We start from the raw sequence: 26,518 nt of genomic DNA, 5'->3' as shown, positions 1-26,518 counted from the left end.
AGAGATCTATACTGGGTGGTCACTCCTTCAATTATTTGCAGCTTCTCAATGAAATGCCCTCCCTGCCCTCCCTGCCAATTTATGCTTGACTTTGGATCATCTAAGATTTGGAGGATGCTGCAGATATGGTTTTTTCTGCTCTATGGTTTTGTGCTCATCTGAGTCTTGCTGGCTATAGGTCTAGCACTGGGATATCTTTTAAGGGATGATTGAGCACTTTATAAATACTATAAATAAATAAATGAGCTGTAGAAGGCAATCGGGGGAAGTAAGCTGTGAAAAGAAAACATTATATATATATATAATATATATATATTGTTTCATATCCTGGGCAGTCAACTTAAAACATGCAAGTTCAAGTGTACACATCACTTAAACATTATGGGCCTCATTCATAAAGGGCCTCCACATTTGTGGCTGAGGGCCCACAGTCATGGGGGAGTCTCTGCATTGTCCATGCTCACTGTGGAGATTCCACCCCGAGTGCAGAAACTTCCCCAGGACTGCAGGACCCCTTCAATGAGTGTTGAGGCTCTTTGTCTAGAGCCTACACACTTGTTTGTGTTTGGCCCCAAGAGTCTAGCCTGCAGTGGGCAACCCTAGGCAACCTCTTTTAAACGTAGTTTAGAGTATGCCAACCCTGGTGCAGGGTGTGTGTGCTGCACAATACCAAAGTATAAGTTATAAACCTTCGACAACATGGGGATATTTCTTCACTATCATCACTTCCTGGATATAAGGCTCTGCTATGGATTTTAAATAAGCAAAACAATCTTAGTCACACACTTTCTGAACAGTCTCTTTCATTTTCTTATCTTGGTTCTTGTTTTTTGTCTTCCATGAATTGGGGGTTGGCTGTTATCATATCAGAGATATTTCCACCAGCCTTCTGTATATTTGTAAGTTACTGTGTAGTATTAAGTAGCATGTGTAATAATTTTACCTTTTGTTTTCTAATGAAAAAACACTCACTGGACTATGATTTATCGAGTGTTATTATTGTTTGCTAGTGAATACTGATTATTAGCCCACACCATCTCCCCTTAGTAGTTCCTGCACTGCTCTGCTAAACTACCCTGAGTGAGTCAAGCGCTAGAATAGGGTGCTTGGTTCCCAGTGAGGAGTGGGTTCTGGACTCAATACTTGTGCAGGCCACATAACCAATGGCCCATTTCCTTACAAGGTCATTAAATGATCCAGTGGTGCCAAGTAGCTTTGTTGTATGGATAACTGGTAAAAAGGATTTGTGATATTGTCACATTTCAGATGTTGCTTGCTGTTGTGGTTTATACTTTGGTCTCAAGTTTCTTGTCTTTTATTCAAATGCTCTGTAAGTTTCATGGTTGATCAGAATGGACCAAGGTGCAGTATGGATTTCTAAAACTGCCAATAATTTTGACTGCTTTGATTGAACCATTGGCATCAAATGGCTTAAAGATTAATAATATTGCCAGGATTTAATACCTCAGCTCTATGTAGATTCCCATTAACCTGTATACCATGTCAACATACCCTTTTGTCAGAAGAGGTGCCTTTGCCCAAATAACCTACCAGTTAAATATAAAATAAGTTCCCATTCTCTAAAAATCACAGTACAAAACGTTTTTAACTGGCCAGTATAAAAAGGAATGAAAGAAATCAAAAGGCAACATTATTAAGAAGCTGTAATTTGTTACTGCTTCTGATCTTGTTCCAAACCTTCCACTTGTTTATCTTTCAGGCAATCTCATGGAAAGGTGGCAAATGCCACAAGTCCATAGTTATGCAGAAAACACCATAGTTGTGCAAACACAAATGCATATTTCTAGTGGCCCTAGCTAAATGGCTGTTTGGTGCACTGAAAATGTTATACCTAATGCCATAGGTCCAGTCTGTTTATTATGAAACATTATCACCAAGGCAGTTGGGCTAACTTATAAATTGTGAAAAGCATATGTTAAAGGTGCTAAGCTTCTAACAGCTGGTTACAATTACATCGAGTTACAGGCTATAGACAGTTATTTTGTTACATGAAATCTCACAGATTGCCGTAGTAGGCAATGGTTTTGGCACTGGCCACTCACTCTGACAAAACCTGGGAGTTTTGACCATGACGATTCTTGGTAGGCTTTAGTGTTGGCTAAAAAGTAAAACCAGTTGTAGTTTTGTTAACATTTGTACTTTTATGACTGTATGCTAGATGGTTGCCTTAGGGAAAGCTTACCGTCATTACAATGGACTTGAGATGGGTATGGTGACAAGACAGTGATTAAAGCTATAGGCCTGATTGATTATCATGAAACATTATGATAAAGGAATTAGGGCTGACATATTGATTGTGAAAAACTATGTTAAAATATATAGACATTTAAGAGTGGATTGCTACTTGTCTGTATTAAATATTACAGATTGGTATTTGTGTTACATAAAATGTCACAGATTACGTTTCTAGGGAATGATTTCAGTGTTGGTTACTGCCTCTGACAAAGCCCAGAGTAAGGAGATTTGCACATTAATAACTTGCTAGAATCTATTATTAGCAGTCTTACAGGAACTTGTATTTAATAACAACCATTAAATAATATATACATTCATATATATAAATATATAGCCATATGTATACATAGAGGGCCTGTGTGTCATCTCTGCTCTGCCACTTATCTGTCGGAGAGTCATTTACACTCTGTTTCCATCCAAGACACTGAACTGCCTGGGTAATGGTTCAGTCCACATCAGTCATTGGATCTTCTGCCCTGTGAATGAGGGTATTTTCTGATCATGTTTGTACATCCTCCTGAAAATAAGTGCACTTCAGTGTTAGGGCTAGTTGGTCAGTCCTTTAGTTTTGAATTTTTTCGTTGTATAGTTCTCCTTTCATTGCTTTGTGTCTCCTATTTTTAATTTAATGTTTCTTAAGTGGATACTACAGCTCTCTGGGCAGTGCTAGCAGGATGCGTGCCACTCATTTCATGTACAGAGAGCCGCAGCCCATGTGTCAAATTCATCTAAACCAGGAACACCTTATGGAACGCTGTTGTCTATAGTGTATCATTGTTTAATCATTCCTTGATTGCCAACACATTGGTTTGGAATGTGGTGGCCCTGCTTGAACTTTAAAACAACAATATACTGCTTGCAATACCTTTCCATGATGGACGCATGCTGCTTTGTTTAGTTTTGTGATTGCAAACATATGCCTTCTGTGTTTAGACTACAGCATCTATTTTTCTGCTTGTTCTCTTTTAACTTACATTGTAGATGTTGTTGAGTTTGTGTGTGTTTTATTGTGGTTGTTTTAGAGGGTGAAAGCAAGAATGAGTGAGTGAGTTGATGAATGGATGCATGACTTCAATGATGAGTAATACAGTGCATTTAAGATGGCTTAATGGGTGCCTAAACCCATTAATGACACAAAAGGCACTTCTATTCACAAGCCAGGCATATTGGTTATGCCAGTGCTTGCTATTTTAGTAACAGAGTTCAGTGGGATATAGAGTTTACCGGTGACACCGGTGATATCTTATCTAACAGCACAATAAATCAGGGAGGTAGAAAGTTCTGCATTGACGAGACACCAACAGAATAGATGAGGCAGAAGAAATCAAAGACATCTTCAGGACCGGCAACACCTGCAGAGGGAAACAGTTTCAGTTTTGACTGGGAATTGTTTACTTACTGCGGAGTGAAAAAAACTGGATGCAAGTAGAGTGATTTGCAAACTGTGTGATTTCCCATTCAGAGGCTTATATTAAATACGAACATCCACAAGGTGGCGGGCAGCTCAAAGCAAACCATGCTCAGGAGTGCGAAAGGCATTTGCAAGAACATTGCAAGAGACAGTGAGAGCAGTGCCCTTACCACAGTGGAGATTCAACAAACTGAAACAAGAACCAGCACTGGTGCTGCAGCAGAAGCATCAGGAGAATCATCCTCATCCCAGATGATTATGGAGTGTTAAAAAACACCTGGGCCCAGATAAACAAACATTTTGCAATGGGTTGGCATCAGAAAAGTGATGCAATTCTGCGCAATATTTTTATTTACTTTCCAGCGCAAAACGTGCGCTGAAACAGCAACATCAGTCAGACATACAGATAGTTGGAATACAACACTACAGGGGAATTTTTGAATTCTCAATCAATTGCAACAGCATTTACAGCACAAAGTGGAATTTAACTGCGAACTCGTACTGAAGCCCTTGCTATGCATAATGTCCTTCAGACCATTCTGCCGGTCTCTATACGGTCCGAAGAAGGACAGATGTTTCTTTGCTTAAATTAAATAAAATCATTGCAGTATCGTTATCATTAAATTCTGTTAAAACGTTTGAATTATAGCACAAAGATCCTAGCAGTCGAGCTGAATCATAGGTTGCTGGTTTCCACAATGCAGTGTTGGTATGCTGCAATAATGGCCTCACTGGCCTCATTTCCTCGATGTTGCATTCATGTACCATTTTCATGTTCTCTCTGTGACACAGTAATGCCCAAACATGCCAATTTCTACAGTACTGAAGTATGGCAAGTATGCACCAAGTCTGGATAACGCTTTGATAATTCACACATTTCGTCAATATTAACAATGACACTTTAATGGCTACAATCGAGAGGTTTCACAATTTCGCAATAATGCCCACACTGGCGCAATTTCTATAGAGTTGCTGTAGTGAACATACGTACCCTTTTTGGAATACCGCAATAGGGCACCTACTTGTCCATTTTCACAATTCTACAGTAATGCCGGAAGTTGCTCTATTGTCACAACACTGCAATAGTGTACATATTAGCACATCTTTTACAATGCTTTCAAAAACGCACATTGGCATTTAGAACACCTGAAGGCACATAGAGAATAAAATATACCCAAGGGCACAAGCAGGCACATAGGTGGGCACACAATGTCAGGTAGACAAACACACAGATTAACTAAGACATTCAGAGGGAAACACAGAAATAAAAGGCATCTAGAAAGACAAACATTCAGGGAACAGCCAACTTTGGGACAGATGTGACCCCCGAGTACGTATCAGTGGCTGAGATTCATTTAAGCATGTCACTATTCACTTTTTACCTTAAGGGCGACAGCCAGACATGCTTCCATGCTCATTGTGACATAGGAATCAAGCTATACCTCACTGAGGATGCCTAGATAGACTAAGAGGCTTATTTACAAGCACCTGTGGTGCAGGGTGGCATAGCAAGTGTCTTGCTGTACCACCAGGAAAGGGCAGAAATGGTCAGTATCTACAAGATAAGGTACATTTCTGTCCTCTCCCTCTGCACTGGTGCTAAAATTAGCTGCCTACTACCAACTCAGGCATCCTTGCAACATACAAAACATATACAAAAAGCAAAAAAGAGGAGAAATAAAAGTATTTCTCCTTGTTGCACCACTCTAAAGCCACCAAGGGGGTGGCGTTTGCTTTTGGCACTGTTTCAGGTTTATGATTTCTCGTAAATCTGGGGCAGTGTCAAAAACAATGGGTTTTGGGTGGAAATGCCCACAGCAACACCAATTGCACGCCCCTCTGCCACAGACAACTGCATCGGAGGGGAGGGCATATTTACAGGGTAGCATTAAACCATGCAAAGTGGCTTATAGCTGCCTTGTAAATGTGTAAAAGGACACAGCGTCACCGGAGAATTGCTGAAAGTGATTCCCCGGTGGCACTAGGGGCTTGTAAATAAGCCCCTAAATTTGTCATGGATTTATTGAGTACCCATCTGTAGGTGACCTCTATTGGTAGTTTGAGCTGGAATATTGCTACTGGAGCATGGCAGCACCATGGCTGATTTGCATATGGCTGATCTCTCTCTAGAATGGCATGGGAGCAAAAAACATAATAGACTGGAATTCTGACTGTGGAATTGCCAGTGACTGAGATTATTTCAAGCACACTACCCATCACTTTTTGTTTTTCTCAGCATGATATAATAAGTGTGACGAGTATGGGCAGACGTGGGTCCCATGTTGATTGTTCCATATTAATCAAGCTGCACCTCGTGGAGAAGGCCTGAATAGGCTAAAACCAGTCTGAGGTTGCTCGTATCCCCACCTTGTGGGGAGCTGGTCTTGCAAATTGGGCTGTTCCTAGTGGTACGGTGGCCAAAAATATGATGGACTGAAATGCATCCCTAATATACCAGATACCTTTTGATTTCCTAAGGAAAAGTGAGTGTACACACAACCATGTACCTTTAAAGGAGTAAGCTGATACTCAGATATATAGGACAGGGTTCATTTACATCCACACACACACAGAAGCACACAGAAATGCACCCTGCACAGACAAATGAGCAGGCAGGCCATTCAATTGCCACCAGTGCATCAGTGTGTCTTTTCACCCTGATCTACATTCAGTATAGTTCTTTAATAACTTGCTCACATTTTGTTCATGGGACCTATCAATTCCTTTCATAATATCATCATAGGCCCTGTGGAATAAGTAGCACTTAGTAACAACGTGGAATACATATCCTCTTATTGACCCCATAAAATCCACAACTATTTTCTATACTGTTCACTCGTTTCTTTTTAACAGCCTTGCCACGTCAAATATGCACTATGTAGCAGCAGTGTGCATATCAGAGTCAAGGCCAAGCGCCAGTATTATTCTCATTACCTCTTAAGTTCACATCATTTGTAAATTCCTAGCATAACCTGGAGCTAAAATGTGTGCCCTGCACTTTTGACGTAAGCTCCATTTTCTAACATGTCATACATGGACATCATTTAGGGTTCATCAGGAGTCGCAGCTGTGACCCCCGGCTTGCCCCTTGCGACCCCTGACACTCACTGACTTTACGACCTCTAGCCTCAGAGGTGGCAAAATGAGCCCTGGAAAGCAGAGGCAGCTCCTCCTCATGGACGTTGGTGAGGACCCACTTTCCTGGTTTTCTGTCAATCGTTTACCACCCAAATAGTGAATAATATTATTCACTATTTGTGTAATAAACATGGAGTACAATTAGTTGGAATCTGACCCTATATGGCAGCTAAGGTAAGTAAAAAATTCTTTAAATGTATGTTGTATGCATGCTTGTGGGTGAGAGTGTGTGAATATGTGTGTATGTGTAAGCGTGTGTGTGAGTCAAAGTAAAGGTCAACTGGAGTGCCGTGTGATGTCACTTCCACTATCTCTGACATTTTGGTGAACTGACGCCCATAACACACTTTTGTGCACAAACAGCTCATCGAACACTTGCTGATACAGCACATTCTGTACTTCCACTTCCAGAATATTTGACCTGCGTCTCTTTGAGTGCTGCTTGACAGCCTCCTCCTCTGGATCCTCTTCTGATACCTTCATCCATTCTCTCCTGCATCTCTAAACTTAAATCCATTTACAATTTGCTCGGTGGGTACGATTACATCGTCTATGTCTGCTCATTAATTTTGTTCTTCCTATGAAGGACAATTAGAGGGCACATCATGCTCCTCAGAGATACTTAGGCACTCAGTCCATATGCTACTATAACCGTGATTCCAGCACAGTCTAGAATTTGCGCTCAAATTGTTAGTGTAAGTAATGTCAAAAGGATTGCACTCCCCACAACTCAAATTCAAACTTCACTGTGTAAAATCTAGACAAAATTGTGTGTGTGTGGGTGCGCGCGCGTGCTCGCGTGCACATGTGGGAGGATGATGCTGTATTCTCAGATAGGAAGAGGGTGAAATGTGTGAAATTACATATGTGCCAACCCTAATGATGGACTTGGGGAAGACTAATGATTTAAAGACTAGTCTCCCAGCGCCCAATTCATGAATGCGAAAACCAGATTCAGAGTTTTGTAAAACGGCTAAAAATAAAATGTTGTTGCCTGTCCCACATGCAAGCTCCAATCACCCCTTCCAAGAATTATCTCTGACTTCAATGGTTAACACTCTGGCGGTCATTCGCGGAGGCCATTCTGGCTTTCCCGCTGGGCCGGCGGGTGCCCGCCAAAGGAGTGCCCGCCGGCCCAGCGGGAAAGGCCCTGCAACATAGAAGCCGGCTCCGAATGGAGTCGGCGGTGTTGCAGGGGTGCGACGGGTGCAGTTGCACCCGTTGCGATTTGAAAATCATGCTGGGGCCAGTGGCATGGGCAGTGCAGGGGCCCCACGACACCCGTTCCCGCCATCCTGTTACTGGCGGGGAAAACCGCCAGAAACAGGCTGGCGGGAAGGGGGTCGGAATCCCCATGGCGGCGCTGCTTGCAGCGCCGCCATGGAGGATTCTCCCAGCCGGGGGTAATCCGGCGGGAAACCGCCGGACCCGGCTGGGCGACCGCGGCTTTACAGCCACGGTCGGAATGCCAGATGAAGCACCGCCAGCCTGTTGGCGCTGCTTCCGGCGACCTCAGGGTTGAAATGAGGGCCTCTGTCTTTAATTCTTGGGAGGGCACATAAGAGCAAGCAGGAGGCTTCAAAATTTTATTTTTAGCAGTTTTACATAGTGCACACAAAAACTAAGTTTAGAACTCTGTTTTTGTTTGTGCTATTTTACTATGCTGCTAAAAATGGGGAAATATACTGTATTCTTCAGTGGGAATATTACTTTCTTCTGACTATTTTCTTAACATTTCCCACTTGCCTGCTCTAAAAAATTGGCATGTATGGGATTACCATGTCCTACACCATTCAGTGGTTCAAAACTCAGAATGAAGAGCTAAAATCGTACCTGGGAAATATTGTGGTGTCAGCCTTCAATGTTCTTCTGGTATTCTAGAAACTTCACTGCAAGTCTTGGTAACTTGGTTGACACTCTGGCAGCTCCACTCTAAATAGCATGGTTCATAATGGTTTATGGATCATTTTTAATTCAAAGACGACACCACCCAGAGACATGGATACTCACATATGTGCCATGTTGTATCTTCTGTCTAGATTCGTATATGGTCAGCTTCTCCATTCTGTTCTCCATGTTGGAAACCCCACATTTGTCACACTCACTCTGTCTCTTATTGCCAAAGAAGGCTCAAGATATTTATTTTTAACTTGTTCAAACTCACTCTCGTTCATTTTCACCCCTGCCCCCTCTCTCTCTCTCTCTCTCTCTCGTTCTCTCTCAAAAGCCCTATCCATTTATTGGCTTGATATTGTGTCACATATTAGGTCACGCACAAGCATACGGCCTCTTGTAAACTTTTAGTAAGACTACTTCTGTGGGCTTAAAACTATTTCATTTGTTCGTTGCAGTGTAATTAAAAAATCCTTGCTTGCTAGTTGTCCGTCATGCCTCTTTGTCCCTCCTTTTTTTCTTTGGGAGCAGAGACTAACTGCTGTATAATTACGCTTTGTTGTGTTTATCTGTGCTTTGGGGGGCTTTTTTTTCTTGGTTCCCTGCTCCTGTGAGTCAACATGCTTACAATGCTGATCTTGGGGGCACTGTACAAGCACCCTACTGCTTGATCCATAGCATTGAAATCACACACCCGCACACCATAATCTTGCTTGTCCCGCCACCCAATCACCCTTCTCCAGCTGTCGCTTGTTAACTCCTTTGCCACCATGGCTGCTTGCCTCATACCTCCTTGTTTTCTTTTGCCTCACCTCTTCGCGCTCACTGCTGTATGTTGTTTCTTCCTTTTCCTTGTTTTCGGCCATCTTGCTGTTTCTTTACGAAGTCTGCGGGGTCTTTTTTATGTATTTAATTTTTTTGCAGTTTATGTAGCTCAAACTCAACACGAAGGTACTGGAACTCTTTATTTAATGTTTTTGCAGTTTTATATAGCACAAACTCAATACAAAGGTATTACAGTGTTTTACATGAGCACTAGTTACATTACACAAGAACACATAAATTTTTGGTAGCAAGAGGAGATTAAGTGAGTTGCCCAGAATCAAAGGCTGTTGAGCCGGTGCGAGACTCGAACCATGTTCCCCAGCTCCAACGTTGGGAGCTCTGGCCCCTATGCCACATCCTCTCCCCTTGGGTCTTCGTCTGGGGCGTGTTGGGGCAGATTGGACATAGCTTGGTTTTTTTTTATAAAGCACTTGGTAATACAGGTTCTGCCATTTCATAGCACTGCAAAGCAGGGGCCATTCTTAACAAAATCGTTATAATTCATGTGTATTGACCTTGCAGAGATGAAGAGGTGGAAAAGCTATGTCAGGATTGTAATCTGTGACATTCCTGTTCTGTCAAGACTTCTGCAGTGGGTGCATTAACCAAATGACTTGAGTACAGCTTAACACTAGGTGATAGCACGTGCTCTTGATAACCTCTGGAGGGTCACCAACCAATCACATAGGTTAGTTCTAGGCAAGAAGATGGTGAAAGGTGTTGTTTCCAAAATGGTGGGAAAGAAGTTGTGACTCCGGACCCAAGCACTTTACAGCCTCAAGCTTGATAGCAAAAAACATCCAGCCTTCGGATATAAATTTGGCCTCTTCAAATAGAGTTCAGTTAGTAGAGGCAGCCATTTTCCTAACCCTGTAGCACAAAGAAGCTAACACAGTGCCAGAGTGAGAGGAGCAGCATATCATAGGGCACAAAAGTGGAGCAAACTCCATCACTTCCTCCTCTCAGAATTGACTGGTGTCATGGCTTTGATGACAGTCCCCTCACAGCTACTGCGACCATGCAGATACCACTTTCGGAAGCATTGTCTAAAACAGAGCTGGAATAGCACTGCTTTTTGTTTGAAGAGACACCACTCCCAATACCTTCCACAGTCGCTGTCACAGGCCCAGAGCACGTACCCTTCACTCTGTGAACTCCTGTCACAGTCCAGTACTGTTTAACTTGTTCTCCTCTCTTCCAACTCCAGGCTTCATGTAACCACTCCACCAAGTTCCCATGTATCATTTGATGTTGACTTATGCATTATTTCTGGATGCTGTGGTTACCAAGTACATGGAAAATCAACACCAAGAAAATATCTTTCTAACCCTATCAATTGGCCCTTTTCTCACTCCTACTTCTACTGATGTTCCTTTCAGTGCTTCACCACGCCTTCCCATGTCCATGGGAATATACATGTGTTTGTTTATATGGGTATACACCCCAAGGAATACGTCTCAAAGTCAATACTCAACAGTAACAGTAAGAACTCCATGGGTAGGAGATGTTTTAAGCAGGAGAACTGTTGTTTCACAAACTGTGGCCGCCAGGGCGAGCCACTGCTTGTACTTATGTAACCCAAATGTGTTGTTATGACTGAAGTCTTTTTGTATAAGACAACAAACAGGTAGGATCCATGCCATGCTTGTAGGGTAACCACTGTGTACAAATTATTTTGATGTAATTTATCTTAAGAAACTCCGACATAGTTCTGGACCTACCTTGAATTACCCCCCAAAAAAACATACATTTGAATCCTTTTCATAGCCCAAGAAAATGCCAATGAACCAGCACTGTAGGAGCCTCACTGGGCGCTACTGGTCTAGGCAATAAAGCAGTCTATCCTCCAAACCCAGGCTTCCCGCTCTAGCCTGAGTGGTCCAGATGGCAATGCCAAGACTTCAAATTTTGTATAGCCACACCAACAGAGATAATTCTGACTTCAAAACCATCAGCCAGTGCACAAATGCATGCACCGAAAAGGCACCGTCAGAGCCCAGGAGATTCTACAGAGTCAAGTCCTGACTGTCGGAGGCCACCCGCCAAACTCATTAGGTCGGAACACCGCCACTCTGCTCTTCCGCCCACTGGCCCTATTATGAGTTTCACGCTCGTAATCGAGCTGGCAGCAATGTTGCGTGCATTTGGTGCAACAGCACCCGTCGCACTTTTCACTGCCTGTAATTCAGGAGCACTGGTTGACATTGAAGCAGGGCTCTGACATGCTAACCAATGTACGCAGGTTCAATGGCAGGGATGACATAAATGCTGAAAAGACAAGTATTATCAGACAGGTCTTTGCTTTTGAGTCACCCATTGTCAACATCGGAGATGTCGAGGCCCTCTCCACCAACTCTTTCATTAATTTTGAAACACATGACATTGAAGTATTGGCCATCAAAGAGATTGACAGTAAAACATTCTTGTTCTATGTAGGGGTATACCCCACCAAGGAGATCAATGTAGAGGCACACTTCTGCATCTGGAGTTTCAGGATTTCGTTCTAGATGCCTTTTGATTCCAACATCGATATTGGCTTATCTGCAAAGAAACCAAGTGTGATAATTTGAGCAGAGGATCCATTTCAAGTGCCTCCTGGTCCAACAAGACCAATCATGGTACCTAAAAGTCCATCAGTATCTCCTATAAGGAAGATGTCTTTATGTCCAACACTTCCTTCTTTGTTGATTTTACTACCAGTTACTGCACCACAATCAACACCCAGGAGGCAGAAAAGGAGATCTTCAGCCATCTTCTCTTTCCATTCTTCAGATGCATATTCTTCATATGTTCCCACACAGCAACTTTGTGATGTACACCATATTTTATGATGAGCTGCTTAAAGGAGTGACTATATTGAATATTCATGTGGAAGACCCAGTCAAATTCCAGTCCACCCATCTAGTGATTATGGATATGTCATAGCCGAAGACCTCTTAAAGACTCCTACAACCCTAGGAACAGAGCTTTGCTGAGTTCTGATAATGGTGACTTCCAGGCCACTAAAGTAGTACAAACCGTCAGACCAAGACCAGATTCCATCAGAGTGTCAATGATCAGAAAGAAAAACTCCTCCTCTCTAGTACATCTCTTTTGTCGGACAAAGAGAGTTAACAGAATGACACTTAGGGGCTTAAAGTATGTAGCTCTCTGACAATAGCCTTAGAATTAGCAAGAGTGTCTTTCTAACTGTGATATTATAATAGAGCCCCCTGGAAATCTCTGGCTGCTTTTGCAGAAAATCTCCAGATAGACCGGATAACAAGCCTCTTGGATATAATGCAGAACGTTCAGTTGGTTTCCAGTCAAGTAATTACTGCATTCACTTATTGGCGATACTCCTGCAGTGTAAATAGGGCCCATTATGAATAATGGAAGCCCCCTTTTAACCCCTGCTCTAAGCAGGCGTTAAAAGTGCCTTACAAAATGACGTAAGGAAATCTCTTAGATTTCCTTGTGCAATTTTTTCGGCCCTATAACGGGGGAACGCCCCTTTTGCATGCATTATGCCTGGTGCAGGCATAATGTTGCGCAAAGGGTTACAAAGAGGTGCAATGCATGCACTGCGGCACATTGTAAATATGGCACTAGGATTTTGGTCTCATTGGGCCACATTAGCGTAAAACAAATTATGCTAATATGGCGCAAGGTGGCACTAGGGGCTTATTACTATGCCCCTAAATGTTTTCTTGAAACTAAAAATCATACATATACCTATATGTTTTTCTAAAAGAAATTATAAAGATCAGAATGCGATCAAAATATCAGAGCCAGAATGGACGATGGAAGATAATACGAAGGGAGAATAGAGGAAGGGGAACTACAAAGCGAGAGGAGAGGCATGCAAACATATTCTTGGAACAATTAAAAATAGTAGGAGTCCAGCTGGTTGAACCTCATACACTAGCATTAGATGTTACTGTTGTGAATTTGTCTGATCAAACACTTACTTATGATGTGCAATCATGACTTAGCAAAGGGATGAGTTTTTGTTCAGGAGTGAGATATAATGGCATGTAATTGAAGAAGGATTTGTTAAAATTTGTGAAGACATTGGAACTTAAAAAATACTTTTTTAAGACCCACGAAGCATAAAACTGATGCAACAGAGATTGTTTATAATGATTTGGCATTTTAAAATATACATGATACTGTTACACATTTGTCTATTTCTGAGTGTGAGCAAGATCCAATTTTAATTACTAATATTCTTTCAGATTTAGAACTATGTGCTTATTTGAATGTGGACAGTGGGTTAAAACTAAAATAGAAGTGGGTACCCCAGCTATCAAGTTGTAATAATTGGAGATTTTCTACATAGTAGTTTATACAGTTTTAGTTAGTTTGGCTAAGAAGCTAAGAACATATTCTCAAAGTCTTCCCGGAGACAATTTACTTCATCAGAACGTGCACTGTTTGTCCATTTTTTGAAGCCTGGAAAGTTGAAGGGTACGGCCTCAGAAGCTACTATTGTAGCAATAAATATGTAAAGGAAAGACTCGCTGGAAACTAAAAACTATAGACAGATATCACTTCTGAACATAGACTGTTAATTATATGCCAACATTCTAGCAAAGCACCTAAACAAACTCCTTCCTAAACTTATCCATGACACCCACATTATTAATGGCATCATTAAAGGGTGCCTAGCATCAGACAATATAAGATGTTTTCCCAGGTCCTAGAGAAGACTAAACTTCTTTCCACCCCAATTATGGCCATGGCCCTGAATGCACAAAAAGCCCTTGATAAAGTCTCCTGGACCTTTCTGCACTCTGTGATAGGAAAAAGTTGTACTTCGCCCAGTTTACATGCATATGGTAATGGCCTTATACTCTCGCCCATCTGTACACATTAAAGTTAATGGAGATTTCTCAAAATACTTTAAATTGGCCCACGGAACAAGTCAACGTTGCCCCTTGTCTCCTTTACTCCTTTACTCTTTCTACTTGCTATTGGACCCTAACTGTACCACCTACGATCCACAACTCATATCAACACATCTACGCAGAGTGGATGAATGACAACTGCCTACACCTGAATTCAAGCAAAATGGAAATACTTCTAGTAGGAAGGATACCCACTTGTGGGGTGACCATTCCTCCCTTGAACCTTCCCACCCCCCCCCCACCTAAGACCTCTACCAAAAATCAAGACATCTGGATGGACAGCCATGACCTTTGAATGAAATCGGTAGTAGGCACTTCCTTTAAGCTCTTGAGAGGCCTTAAACCCATTCTTGGTCTTTTCGACCCTAGTGCTCGACAAATCATCATTCAGGCAGTAATCCTGTCCTCTATTATTGCAACATTCTTTACTTGAAAGCCAACAAGACAGTTACTAGAAGACTTCAACTGACCAAAAATGCTGCTGCCAGGCTGCTGCTCTCCATTCCAAAAGATTGTTCTGTTTTCGGTCCTCTTTGCAAAAGACACATTGGCTCCCTGTGGACAGGTGTGTTCACTTTTCTGGGTTGCAACCGTCGGGTAAGTTTCCCGGCATAGACTTGACCAGCATAGATTTCAATCAAAGAGGGTCTGCCTTATATTAGGTATCTGGACTTATACGTAAGTCTTTTTTTTTAATTCTTCCAACATCGCAGACACACTTAGGGACTCTGTAGTGAGGATTAGGCTTTTGTTTTTGGTCCTGACGAAATGCCACTTGATTGGTAGAGACTTCTCTAGGCGTGAAACATGTTGACCTACACACTGTGATTGAAGAAATCCTTCTTTTCCCTCACTTGTTTTGCAGTGAGTGTGAGAACATTACCTCTGGTGGCACTCTGATCTTTGTTTTTAACCTTGAAATAGGCCCCACAGGTATCAAATAAACCCATAGGCTTGCGAGTCCTATAGTCAATTTTAACGTTCACCTTTTGAGTACTTCACTTTCTTCACTCCCTGCACTCAACCAGGTGGCACTGATCAAAAGATCTCTTTCAAAGACCCCTTGTGGGGCTCTCTGGAGATTGCAGCACCGGTCCAAGGATGAAGCATGACACCCAAATGGGTGTGTGAGGTCCTAGACTGACCTGAGTCCTACTTAGGATTCCTAGTTGGAACTCCGTGTTCTCTGAACTGTGTACCTCTATGTAGTGTTTGTGTTCACTTTAAGACATTGTGTATTGCAATTAAGATCTTGCATTCCCATTGGGTCCCCATTCTGTTTAAACTTATATCGCCATACCTGCCCTCATGTCCTTTGTGTTCGGCCAATCTTAATCTGGCCTCTATTCCTGAATCAGGAGACTAAGAGCAGGAGGCCAAGGCCTCATCTCTCTGGAACTAACTTTCGCTCTCCATCAGGAGCATCCACAACCATTTATATTTTAGAAATACCTTGAAGACCTGGCTTTTCTCTACTTAGGGCCTCTTCTCTTTTACTTCTTTCTATAGGCTGACAGCTGCAGATAGTTCTTTCATGGGACTATCACTGGGAAGCCCCTGTGCCGGGGCAGCTATGCTTTTTACAAATTCTATAGCATAACATCAAAGGTTTACAATTCAACTTGGCCATCAAAAAATTACAGTATATGCGGATGTTGTTCTAATGTTATGGAAGAATCTGACCAAGTAATTCCAGTAATACTAGACATTATTAACAAGTATGCAACAGTTTCAGGTTACTCAATTAACAGTGACAAAATGCAAATCTTCCCACTAAATGAACTAAGCCATCAAATAATTATAGGATCAACTGGACTTAAATGGCAAACTAACCAACTGAAATACTAAGGTATAGAATGCTAGCAAAATCTCACAGACAAAAGAATCCGTATTGAAAATACCATAACAATGAAAATCAAAAATCTATTTGAAACACGGTTCCCCAAATATATTATATGGTGGGGCAGAGTGGAATGCTTGAAAATCATGATTACCTTTCTCACAAGCATGTTTCCCCTTTTCCTCTTTGCAAATTTCTACAAGTAAGTTGAAAAACTAATCTCAGACTATCTCTGGAAAAATAATTCAGCTAGAATTTCACTCATACAGTTGAAACTCAATAAAACCAATGGGGGCAGTCGTAATTTGCCGAATTTGTATAATTTCCAAATGACCGTTTTATTGAGGCATTCTAGCTGGTGGGTCTCTCTACATCTATCTTCGATCCTGTCATGGATGGAGAATGAAATAGGCATAATAAAACATTATGCTTCCTCAATTTACTCACAATATCTAACCTAAATGTTCACAAATTGAGCTATGAAGATCCTTGGCCGTAAATTTAAAAATAAAATGTGTGGTTCAACCGCAACTTCGCCTTGGCTAAATAAGAATAAGAGAAAACTATTTTAAACTCTAAAAACCACAGAAATTCACCAGTTATAGTTATCTGAACTAACTAAACCTCATGTTCTAAGTTACCTATAACTCGCACTCCTGCCGTGCACAATTTTCTCATCAATAATTTTATTGTAAATGTTGCAGTGATATTAGTAATGATGTCATAGAAGATGTCATGAGTTATGTAATATGTCTTGTAATTAGCATTGTATAGCGAGGATGCGAGTGTTGGACTGTAACTTTTATAATTAGAATTAACATGAGCTGCTTGCAAAATAATGTACAATGAAGCTGCATAGAAAACGCATTAAAATGTTTCTAATGTATGTGTTTGAAGTGTGCCCACGGGGAGAGGCCACCAATGTATACGATGACTAATGAAATTGATTAATAATGAATTATTAATGTACTAATGTATGATTCTGTTTAGCATTTAAGAATTATAGGTTAAAGTTTTACTGAATAAATCATAAGGCCTTAGTTAGCAAGAGTCTGTGCCTAGCTGCCTGGTCTCACATTAAGTGTGTTTTCTAACGTGCACTGTGCTGTCTTCCTGAAGGACATAAAGCTGTACTTTTCCAGGAGCTACAGATGTGTGTAGCCATAGTAAATTCTTTCTCATGAGACCCGACTTGCTCAAGGAGACATTCTTGTTTAATGCAACAGTGTAATTCGCAACAGGTACCAGGTCGCCTGAACTGGTAAAGACAATGGAGCTACTGACAGGAGTTTTGCGTGTAACTTTTTCTACCTGCCATCTCACCCGATGAAGACGTAAATCACAGGAGCCAATGAACTGTATGAGAACTGTCTTAGGTGAAAATTCTAGTAAGGTGACCACGCAACCATTGGATAGAGATAGTGGTGCACCAACTACCGACCAATGGGAAATTAGAGATTTGTCTGGGAAATTCAAGTTAACGTTGCATTACAAGGAGACATCAGCCATTAGAGGGACACCCCTGCTGTTACTCTGGCATTCCGTCTTTGCCTTTGCTGCTTTGATTCTTCAAACCATACTCACCTTGTTTTGCCCAATATTAAGTTCTTATCCTCCTTACGAGGGAAGAACTTTATGCCCTAGTTTCTGAGACTTTGCTGTTTAATCCTGGTGGATGACAAATCGAATACTATCCTGAAGACGAAGACTGACTCTGTATGCTGAACCATTACAGAGGGTAACTATATGATAATGAAATTGTAATTGTCTGCTTGCCTTTCCTTTCTAGGTACCAACTGCTTTTGACAGAGACCATAGTCAGACGTTTTCCAAATTTGTGTTACTAAATTGTTTTGCATGAAGCCCAACATGCTGATGCTAATTCGAGGTTAGGCAAGGAGTTCACTAATATTGGATGCAACAGACAAAATGACTGAATCTTTGCTGTGTTGAATAGATGCGCTAATGATACTTTGCTAAGTAGATACATGTTAACGCTGTGTTTTGTTCTAATGTTTATAATCTTTGCTTTGCTTAAATCTTATTCGAGTTGCCACATTATAACATTGTTGATGTGTTTTCTGGTGTTGAGACTAATAAATTTGCTAGTAGAGTGTAACCAATAGGGAATAAATATCAAAAATTTTACTAAATTTGTGTGGTTATTCATGGCTGAAAGGTTGCGTTGCGTTTCAAATTCATATTGAAGTGATTAACTGATTTGATTGATTTATTACTGTGAATACTGATGAGACTATTGATTTATTGATTGATATGCTGAGTAGTTATCTCGTCTTAAGGTGTCTCCAATCAGGGTCAAAAGATTCATTGGCCTAAAACAAGTCCCAGACTAAGTAAATTACCTAGGGTGGGACGCATTATCACGAGTTATAGTTGTTATTATTATTTAGGTGCTTGTGAAGAGTCAATAGCTCCCCAATCAGGGTTTCCCGGCACTCGCTATATAGCACAGGTAAGTCTAACTCTTGCGCTATATACCACAGGTAGGAGGGCTAACTACAAAGTTAGAAAAGCCATGTTTTCAATTGATTCCGGAAGTTAATCAGTGAAGGACGAGATATAAGATGTACTGGTAGAGCGTTCCAAAGTCTGGGACCTATGGAGGAAAAAAAGCAACCTCCAATGCGAGTGAGTTTGAATTTGGGAATGTAACAAACGAAGAGTTTGCTAGAGCATAAATTTCGAGCAGGTTGATATGTTTTAATCAAGTCAGTGATATAAGAAGAAGCAGTACCTCCTCTGGCTTTAAAAACATAGCGCAGAGCCTTAAACTGGATTTGTTTTTCCACCTCAAGCCAGTGTAATTCATGGCGAAATGAGGGCACTGAGGCAACTTTTGGTGGCTGATGAATCAGCTTTACCACTGCTTTTTGTACCACCTGCAGCTGTCTCAGGGAGGCTTTATCAGCCCCAGGTAAAGAATGTTCCCATAGTCCAAGCGAGATTGAATAAGTGCCTGGGCACTTCTCTGAGCATTCAAGGGGAGCATCTAAATAAATTTATATAACTACTGAGTGATCATGGTGGCATTTTCTGTGCCAAAGTCACCACAGTTTTGATCAGCTTTCCAACAACTCTTTTCATTTCCCAACACCATGGCATTTATGTCCTCGTAGCTTCCATCTTTTCCACCCACTGCTCTGCTGGTTTTTTCTGTCTCTTTGTGTTTTTTGCTATTGCTTTCTGGGCAGGAGAAGCTTTGTTTCTCCTGATGCATTGTAGTCCCCCACAGGTCGGGTGGCTAAACTTCTTATGCATCTTACCTTCAAAGATGGGGCATATTTTCCTCCAGGCTGTGACTCCGCCTTCACTAGTGTACTGTCCGAGTGCCGTCTCCAAGAAGAACACTGGGATACCGCAGGTGAAGAGGAAGATGAGGTAGGGGATGAAGAAGGCACCTACACGAAAAGAAAACGGACAGCTTAAATATATCAGCCACTAAAATGACTTAAAGTTATCAAATATTGTCGAGTATTTATCACTAAAAGCATGTCATTAAGCTTCGCATTATAAAATGCGTTTATAATCACTAACCTAAACGGTAAATCAAAGAATGGTTGTCTCTGTCAAATAGCTCATAAGTAATATGCTAGATATATTTTTCATCCCAAAACACCTTTTTCTTTAAACAATCTAAACACTAGCTATTTCATTTATGTCAAGATACAGACAGCTCTGTGGTTTATTTACCAACGTTGTGTTCTGGTTTAGAGTGAACCTGACCATGCAGAGTTTGTTGAAATAAACACAGTTGCCTGCTATTTATATGCAACAGTCCTACACAAAAAATACTATATCAGCAGACACTAATGCCCTCATTTTAAGTGTCCTGGAGTGGAATCCCAAGTGGTTTAGGTGCTATCACTGAAGGCTTCCACAAAAGGCCTGGTGTTTACTGGGTTTTCAAATACCAACCCTGTAAACTTCAGGTAAGGAATCACAGGACCTAGTAGAGTTTTATTGGGTGTGGATTCATCTTCACAACAGAGGCAGTTATAGCCAAAATCCACCGCACCAGTGGCTGATTCCCTATAATCCACAATCCAGGTGCTTCCACCCACGAGGTTCGACCCCCCAAGAAACCTCACACAAGCAGTAAACCAAGTACTACAATAGGGGATGCACTCCGGTTGCTTTGTTTATGAATGAGGAACATTGCGCAAGTGAGGACTAGAATATTTATGAAGTGGAAAGTAAGTAATATCATTGATGTGGTGGTCCTTACAAGAACCATGAACATTGAGAACCCTGATGAAGTCCTACTGTAAAGATAAAACCAGTTGGTTGGGCTGGACAATTTTTGTGGAAGATGCTAAGTTGTTTGGACTATAAGCCCGTTTCCTGGAATCAACGGACTGGATGCTGATTGTGAACACTGGAGCATTTATTTTACATTTGTGAATTATTTGGTTTCTATGACTACCTCTTGAGTGCTTCCCATTTTGCTGTATTTGGGTATGGATTCACACCTGGTGCAAACTACTGGCAGCGACACAGTACAGACCCCGTCTACTTGATCCCCTTTTGCACTGCATGTAATGCTCTCCCGCCACTGACTTGTTCTGGGGTGACTTCACCTCACATCCTTCCATCTGACCCATATCTGACTTAAACAAAGCCCAAAATTACATGCACAAAAGGAATCAGTATTTCCAGTTCTACATGTTATTTCATGTTCTGGGTGGAATAACTTGTGATGGGGTTATTGGGTGCGCAGTCCTGTCCAGTTTTCTAGGTCCATGCATGATGTGCTGCACCAGTTAAGGCTTTTCTTTGAATTCTGGAACTTGTAGTCTAGTTTATTCCATTATAAAACAGGACTACAAGTCCCCATAATTGAAGAAAAAAAACCTGGCCTGGACCAGTACATCTTGCATGGACCTGGGATGCTTGGAAGCTCTGGGTGTTGGGACATCACAGAATTTGACATCCTACCCCCAGTATCCACCCTTGTATAACCAAATAACAGGCAATTCGTAATGAGGAGATATTAGTTATGTGATTGTGACCTTGTTAAAAATCCACAATTTGGCAAGGCTGAAAGTCATCATACGGGACAGTGACATCCTGGATGATGGAGAGTCATCTGATTTGCAGTTGCTTCTTGCAATCACATCAGTATACTGGTAGTTATGGGTGGACAAAACACAACTGTATGTTTCAGAACATATAATCCCAAACATACATTGTTCAATGCTTGTTTGCATACCTCTTTGTTTAGGCCAATCTGATTTGTGAAAAATCCCATGTTGCCAATGCCAGTGCAACTTACAACACTAGAACCAATGCAGCAGCTGCACTGTCCAGTAAACTATTTGTACTGTTGTAGGGATCAGGGCTGAATTCTCTGGTGATTCCACACACTGCACCCTTAGGAGGAAAATTCACCCCAGACCTACAAATAAGTACTACACTCATTTAGTCAAATTACCTCGCACTCATAACAGACATTCATGCACTATTCAGTTTAATGAGCAACTTTATTACAGCCTTTTTGAAATGTAACAAGAACTGTTTATGGCTAAAAAATGTTTTAAAGGTGGTTACCGCTGGTAATTCATATATTTATAAAAATTAAATTACATTTCGTGCTCTTCTTTTCATCTTTGCTATGGGGCAATCCTCAGCTTTCATCGATGCATTAAATTATTCTCAATATCCAGGCTTGAGCGTTTTGAACTGCTCCAGTAACATATTTCTCACTGGTATAATGAGTTCTTCAGCAGGTCTGTGCTGAAATGATGACCCTGGCTTGAAATGAGATCACATTCATTAAATGTCTCTAAAAGACTGCATAGTTGTCAGTGTCTTAATACTTGATTGGGATCCATCTAATTTTGATATCTCTTGTGTTACTTAAGGTTTATACTAACTGGTGGTGCCAGGCCTCCACCTAGAAAATCCCCTCTGTAAGAAAGTTCATCTATTTTATATGGCCCCATTTTTGTTCACGGGGATGTACTGTAATTGTGATGCTCTGTAGTGGAGAACTGCAAAACAGTTCCTAGTGCATGTTCTTTGATCCCAAATGATGGGGTGACCCCAATTGGCATGTCTAATTGGCAGGTAAGACAGCAGTACAATCGTGCAGGAAAAGCCAAATTGGCACTAATAGTTAGATAGCACATGGGCTCTACAGTTGATTTACCCTACCCACATATGTAATTTGAAAAGCAACAATGTCATAGAACATGTCATGCGTGATGTAATACATGGGGTAATTAGCAGTGCATGGTGAGAGTGTGAGTTATAATTACTTTAGGGCATGAGTTATAGTTACTTGAGATAACAATAACTGGTGAATTTCACTGTTTTTTTAGATTAAAACATTACGTTGTCACTAACATTTGTTTTTTTCAGTGAATTTCTGGGGTTTGTTAAACGTAAAGTAATATTTTACTACCATATGTAAATCCAACACCACCCTTGGGCCAACCCCCTGTGGGTAGGCAACCCCACGCCATGCACAGCCTTCTGGTATACACAGCTTGTGGTTGGTCTCACAGGTCCTGGCCACACTCAGGCAGACTTCCTGACTTTGTCAAAAGAGTCACAATACCAAAATGTAAAAAGTGAGCCTACTGGCTTTACCGAGGCGTGAGCATATCAATATATATAAAGCAGATCTACATCTTTCTCCAAAAATCACAAATATGTTTAATCTAGTGTTTATGTCAGTAATTCATCCAATGCAATGTTTACTAAGATTGATTATTATACAAATGTTTAGCAAAGAAGTAATAAAACGTCTGTGAGTCTTTATTCTAACAAAGTTTTTATTATTACATTTTGTGCGTGAAAAATGGCAAAATAAATAGTCAGAGACACATTGGTATTTAAAAAAAACTCACATGTCTTTCTGTGTCTTTCCTTTAACGTTTTTAGTCCAGAAAATGCAACAGAAAAAAACAATCACAAGAGGGTTTTGCACTCCAGCTGAAGAGCACAGAGGTACAGCTAGGAGTCCTTTAATAAAATATGGCAAGTGCTCCTGGGATTGTGAATGTAATGACTCAGGACACTTACTATTTTTTTTTTAATGTTGATGGGGGGCAGTTGGACTCCCTGCAATGCCCAACAACACTAAGAAAAAAAGGCTTGGTAGTGCTGCTTCCTATTCTAGAGGCAACACCAAGCTAAAAAATATAAACAAAAAAGCCCTTGCAGGGCATCCTGAATGCTCCTCCAAGATTCAGTGAATAATAAGTGGGACACCCTTTTTAAATATTTATTGGGGAGGGGCACACAACCCCCTCACTAAGCCTCTAGGGCCCAGGAGACCCATCCCCCTGGTCATTTCTTAAATGAAGTGAATGGGAGTGCAGGGCCCTTCCCTGTGTCACTACAGCCCCTGAGGACCCCATCTCCCAGTTCCGTTTTCTTCATTTAAATCGACGGGGAGCACAGCCCACCTGCCCCAACCCTTTAGAGCCCTAGGGGCTCCATCCCCTGGGGCCTTACATGGGTGCCCTGCTTCTCAACTTGGGCACCCACTACACACCACCACCATAAGGGGCTGTGTGTAGAGCTTGAGGGCTCCTGTGGCCCAGCTGGCTTCCCGCATGCACCCATCCTAGCTGGAGCAATCTGAGTTTCCCTGCCCACAAGAAGTCCACCTTGCTGCAGTAGTGCAGGGGTGGATAATATGTAACCCCCCTTGCCTAATGATGAGGCAATGTTTGCCCCTACCCAAAGTGGATTGGCTAAGGACAAGAGGGATTTAAACAGCTAACAGTATGCACCCCGTGACCTTTTTCTAGTAACTAAAAGCCACCGATAAGGGTGCTAGCTGCAAAAGCCCAACGTGGCCCACAGCATTTTGTGAGACGCACAGGACCAGATTGTCACAGAGGTGCCACATAGTGTCTTCACATTTGAACACTGCACCAGGGTAGTGACAGCTTCTCAAAGTGGTCCTCCACCAATGACCGCAAGAGATGTGGGTGTAAGAAGTCAATAGCAAAAGCAGTGTTCTAATATAATTATACTTTTCTGTCCTTGCCAAGGCAGTGGATGAATGCATCAACTGAGACCTTCTGTATGGCGGGCTGATTATAAAAGCTATCCACACTTTTGCGCAAGACAATTATGCTAGGAGATGAGGTAGCAGTTAGGGAACCAAAGCCCACTCCACATTTGTGGGAGGCAGAGGATTAGGAAGAAATATCACCCTTTAAAAACCTTCACTTTGTTATGATAGTTGCGGTTGCTCTAGAACATCTGCAAAAGTCACAAAAAATAAACATCCCTCATGCTTTCCCTAGGAGGAGTTTATGGTCCATAATGTCTCCCCTGCATGATAGGGAGGTTATTTAACAATATAATCCAGCCCTCTTTGCCAAAGCATGGGGTTTATGGCTGTAATGGCCCCTCAGCCACAGGTAAAGGTGATGGGTCAAAAAATAACCCACATACCACAAATGTGAAAACACTGCAACTGGATTTTCTATCCAATGGAAGAATTCACTTCCTCAAATCCACATTTAGGGGGCCTTGAGATAACACTGTGTTGTGGTGCAAAACTGTAGACTCCCAGAGTAAAGGTGGAGTGCGGAAAAGTTGACTTGGTAAAAACATATCACGTGACCACTTTTAAACTTGGGATAGCTTTGTTATTATGCCATGGTGCAAAACTTCAAATAGGATCGCCATCTGAGAGCCCCGGACAGCAGTACTGGTGCTTGGAAAGAGCTGCCTGCTCGGCATCTCTCACTATTCCCCTGAATTTTGCACTTTAAAACGTGATGAAGAATGACATGCCCCCCATTCATGCCGAAACAGCATGGCCAAGGAGGGCTTTTAATTCCCACATATGTTTAACTTTGAGTGCACTTGCGCCTCTTGGCACAGGTCCATTTAAACAACTCTCCATTCATACAATTCCTTAAGGATCTATTCGACACACAGCCTGCGTCCGCTGGAGCTACCACCATGCTGTTGGGGGTGCAGACTTCACAAGCCCTCTCGCCCTTCCGTCACAGTGTTACCATGTTACAAAGTCGGCATTTTCATAATGTCCACCTCCCACAGCCCCCAAACGTACAGCATCTGACGGGAGCGGAAGCATCTGAATAGGCAAGGAGGGACATTTGCCTAATTCATTGGCTTGAATAGCGTGAAACCACCCTTCCATCTTCTAAGCGCTCTGTGAAAGGGTTAATGGAACCAAGAACTCCCCCCGCCCCCCTGTTTTCTTACACAGGCCCTTTCCAATTAAATCCTCCTTTTTTCTTTTATTTTCTCCAAACTACCCCCATAACATAGGAGACCCCCTCCCGGCCTCCTTGTGTATTATATAAATGTTTCGGCTTTGCTTAATTAGCCTTTCTTCCTTGATTTCATTGATGGCGCGCCAAGCTTTCCAGCGGAATATAGTTCCCCCTGGGACAAGTGGAGGGGACGTATGGGAGGAGGAAAACCCTTTTGCCAGCATTGAGGACACAGAATGGCGCTCCAGTACCGGCCTCAATCAGTCCTTTGTCTCATTACGCCGCGGCCCTTAAGCAGCCAGTTCTACTTTGCTCCCAGCCACAGCTCATAATCGCATTAAGAGAATGTTTTGCACAGTGGTTGACATTAGAATTGCCCTATGAAGGGGGCTAAGAGCAATATATTCAAAAAGATAGACGGACAGATAGATATACATACAGACGGGTCATCAGATAGAGAGAGAGAAGTTATTAAGTGTTTGGGGGGTGAGGGGGCGGAGTGTGACTCACCAGAAGTGAAGACTCGAGGTCATGATGCTCCACCCCCTTTCAACAATGGTAATCAATAGCTTATTATACGGTACAGATCTGGTTTAAGCCCTGGAATTATTCGTGTGTTCTTGTTTTAACAAAACAGCCATGGAGGCTACATTTACACAATACGGTAAAAAACACATTCAAGAGAAATTGTGATTAATAGAAGAGTTCTTTCCCTGTTTAAAGTGAAATGTAATTTTCTCATGTCAGTTTTGCTGAAAAGCGGTAATAAATGCCAACTTGACATTTGCACTGCACTAGTAAATGTCTGATGGTGCCTGTGTCAGTACAGTTGCTCTGAATGCCAAGTGCTTCATTTATTTTCGCTGCCTTGACACACACACACACGCCCACACACACACACACAGAGGCGAGGAAGGAGGGTGGGAAGAGAGAACGCGGGATGTGAGAGTGAAGACGAGAGAAAAAGGAAGCAGGAGAGAGAATGACAAAGAGAAAATGAGAGAGAATGTAAAAAGGGTGCACGTGAGAACGAGAG

General features: G+C 41.8%; 1 protein-coding gene and 1 long non-coding RNA gene across 2 annotated transcripts in view; one reads left to right on the top strand and one right to left on the bottom strand.

The window, feature by feature from the left end:
- The window catches only part of LOC138287582 (uncharacterized), a 337,458-nt gene that overhangs the window by 27,130 nt on the left and 283,810 nt on the right, over positions 1–26,518 (top strand). The gene's annotated exons all lie outside the window — the stretch shown is intronic.
- Positions 1–26,518, bottom strand: part of LOC138287581 (sodium- and chloride-dependent betaine transporter-like) — a 515,340-nt gene that overhangs the window by 234,681 nt on the left and 254,141 nt on the right. The window contains exon 3 of the mRNA XM_069228140.1: positions 19,537–19,671. Coding sequence (XP_069084241.1) covers positions 19,537–19,671 — 135 coding nt within the window. The remainder of the gene's footprint in view (positions 1–19,536; positions 19,672–26,518) is intronic.

Source organism: Pleurodeles waltl, chromosome 4_1 (genome assembly GCF_031143425.1).
Source record: "Pleurodeles waltl isolate 20211129_DDA chromosome 4_1, aPleWal1.hap1.20221129, whole genome shotgun sequence".
NCBI lineage: Eukaryota > Metazoa > Chordata > Amphibia > Caudata > Salamandridae > Pleurodeles > Pleurodeles waltl.
The sequence above is the reverse complement of the archived record's forward strand: the minus strand, read 5'-3'. Positions and strand labels throughout refer to the sequence as shown.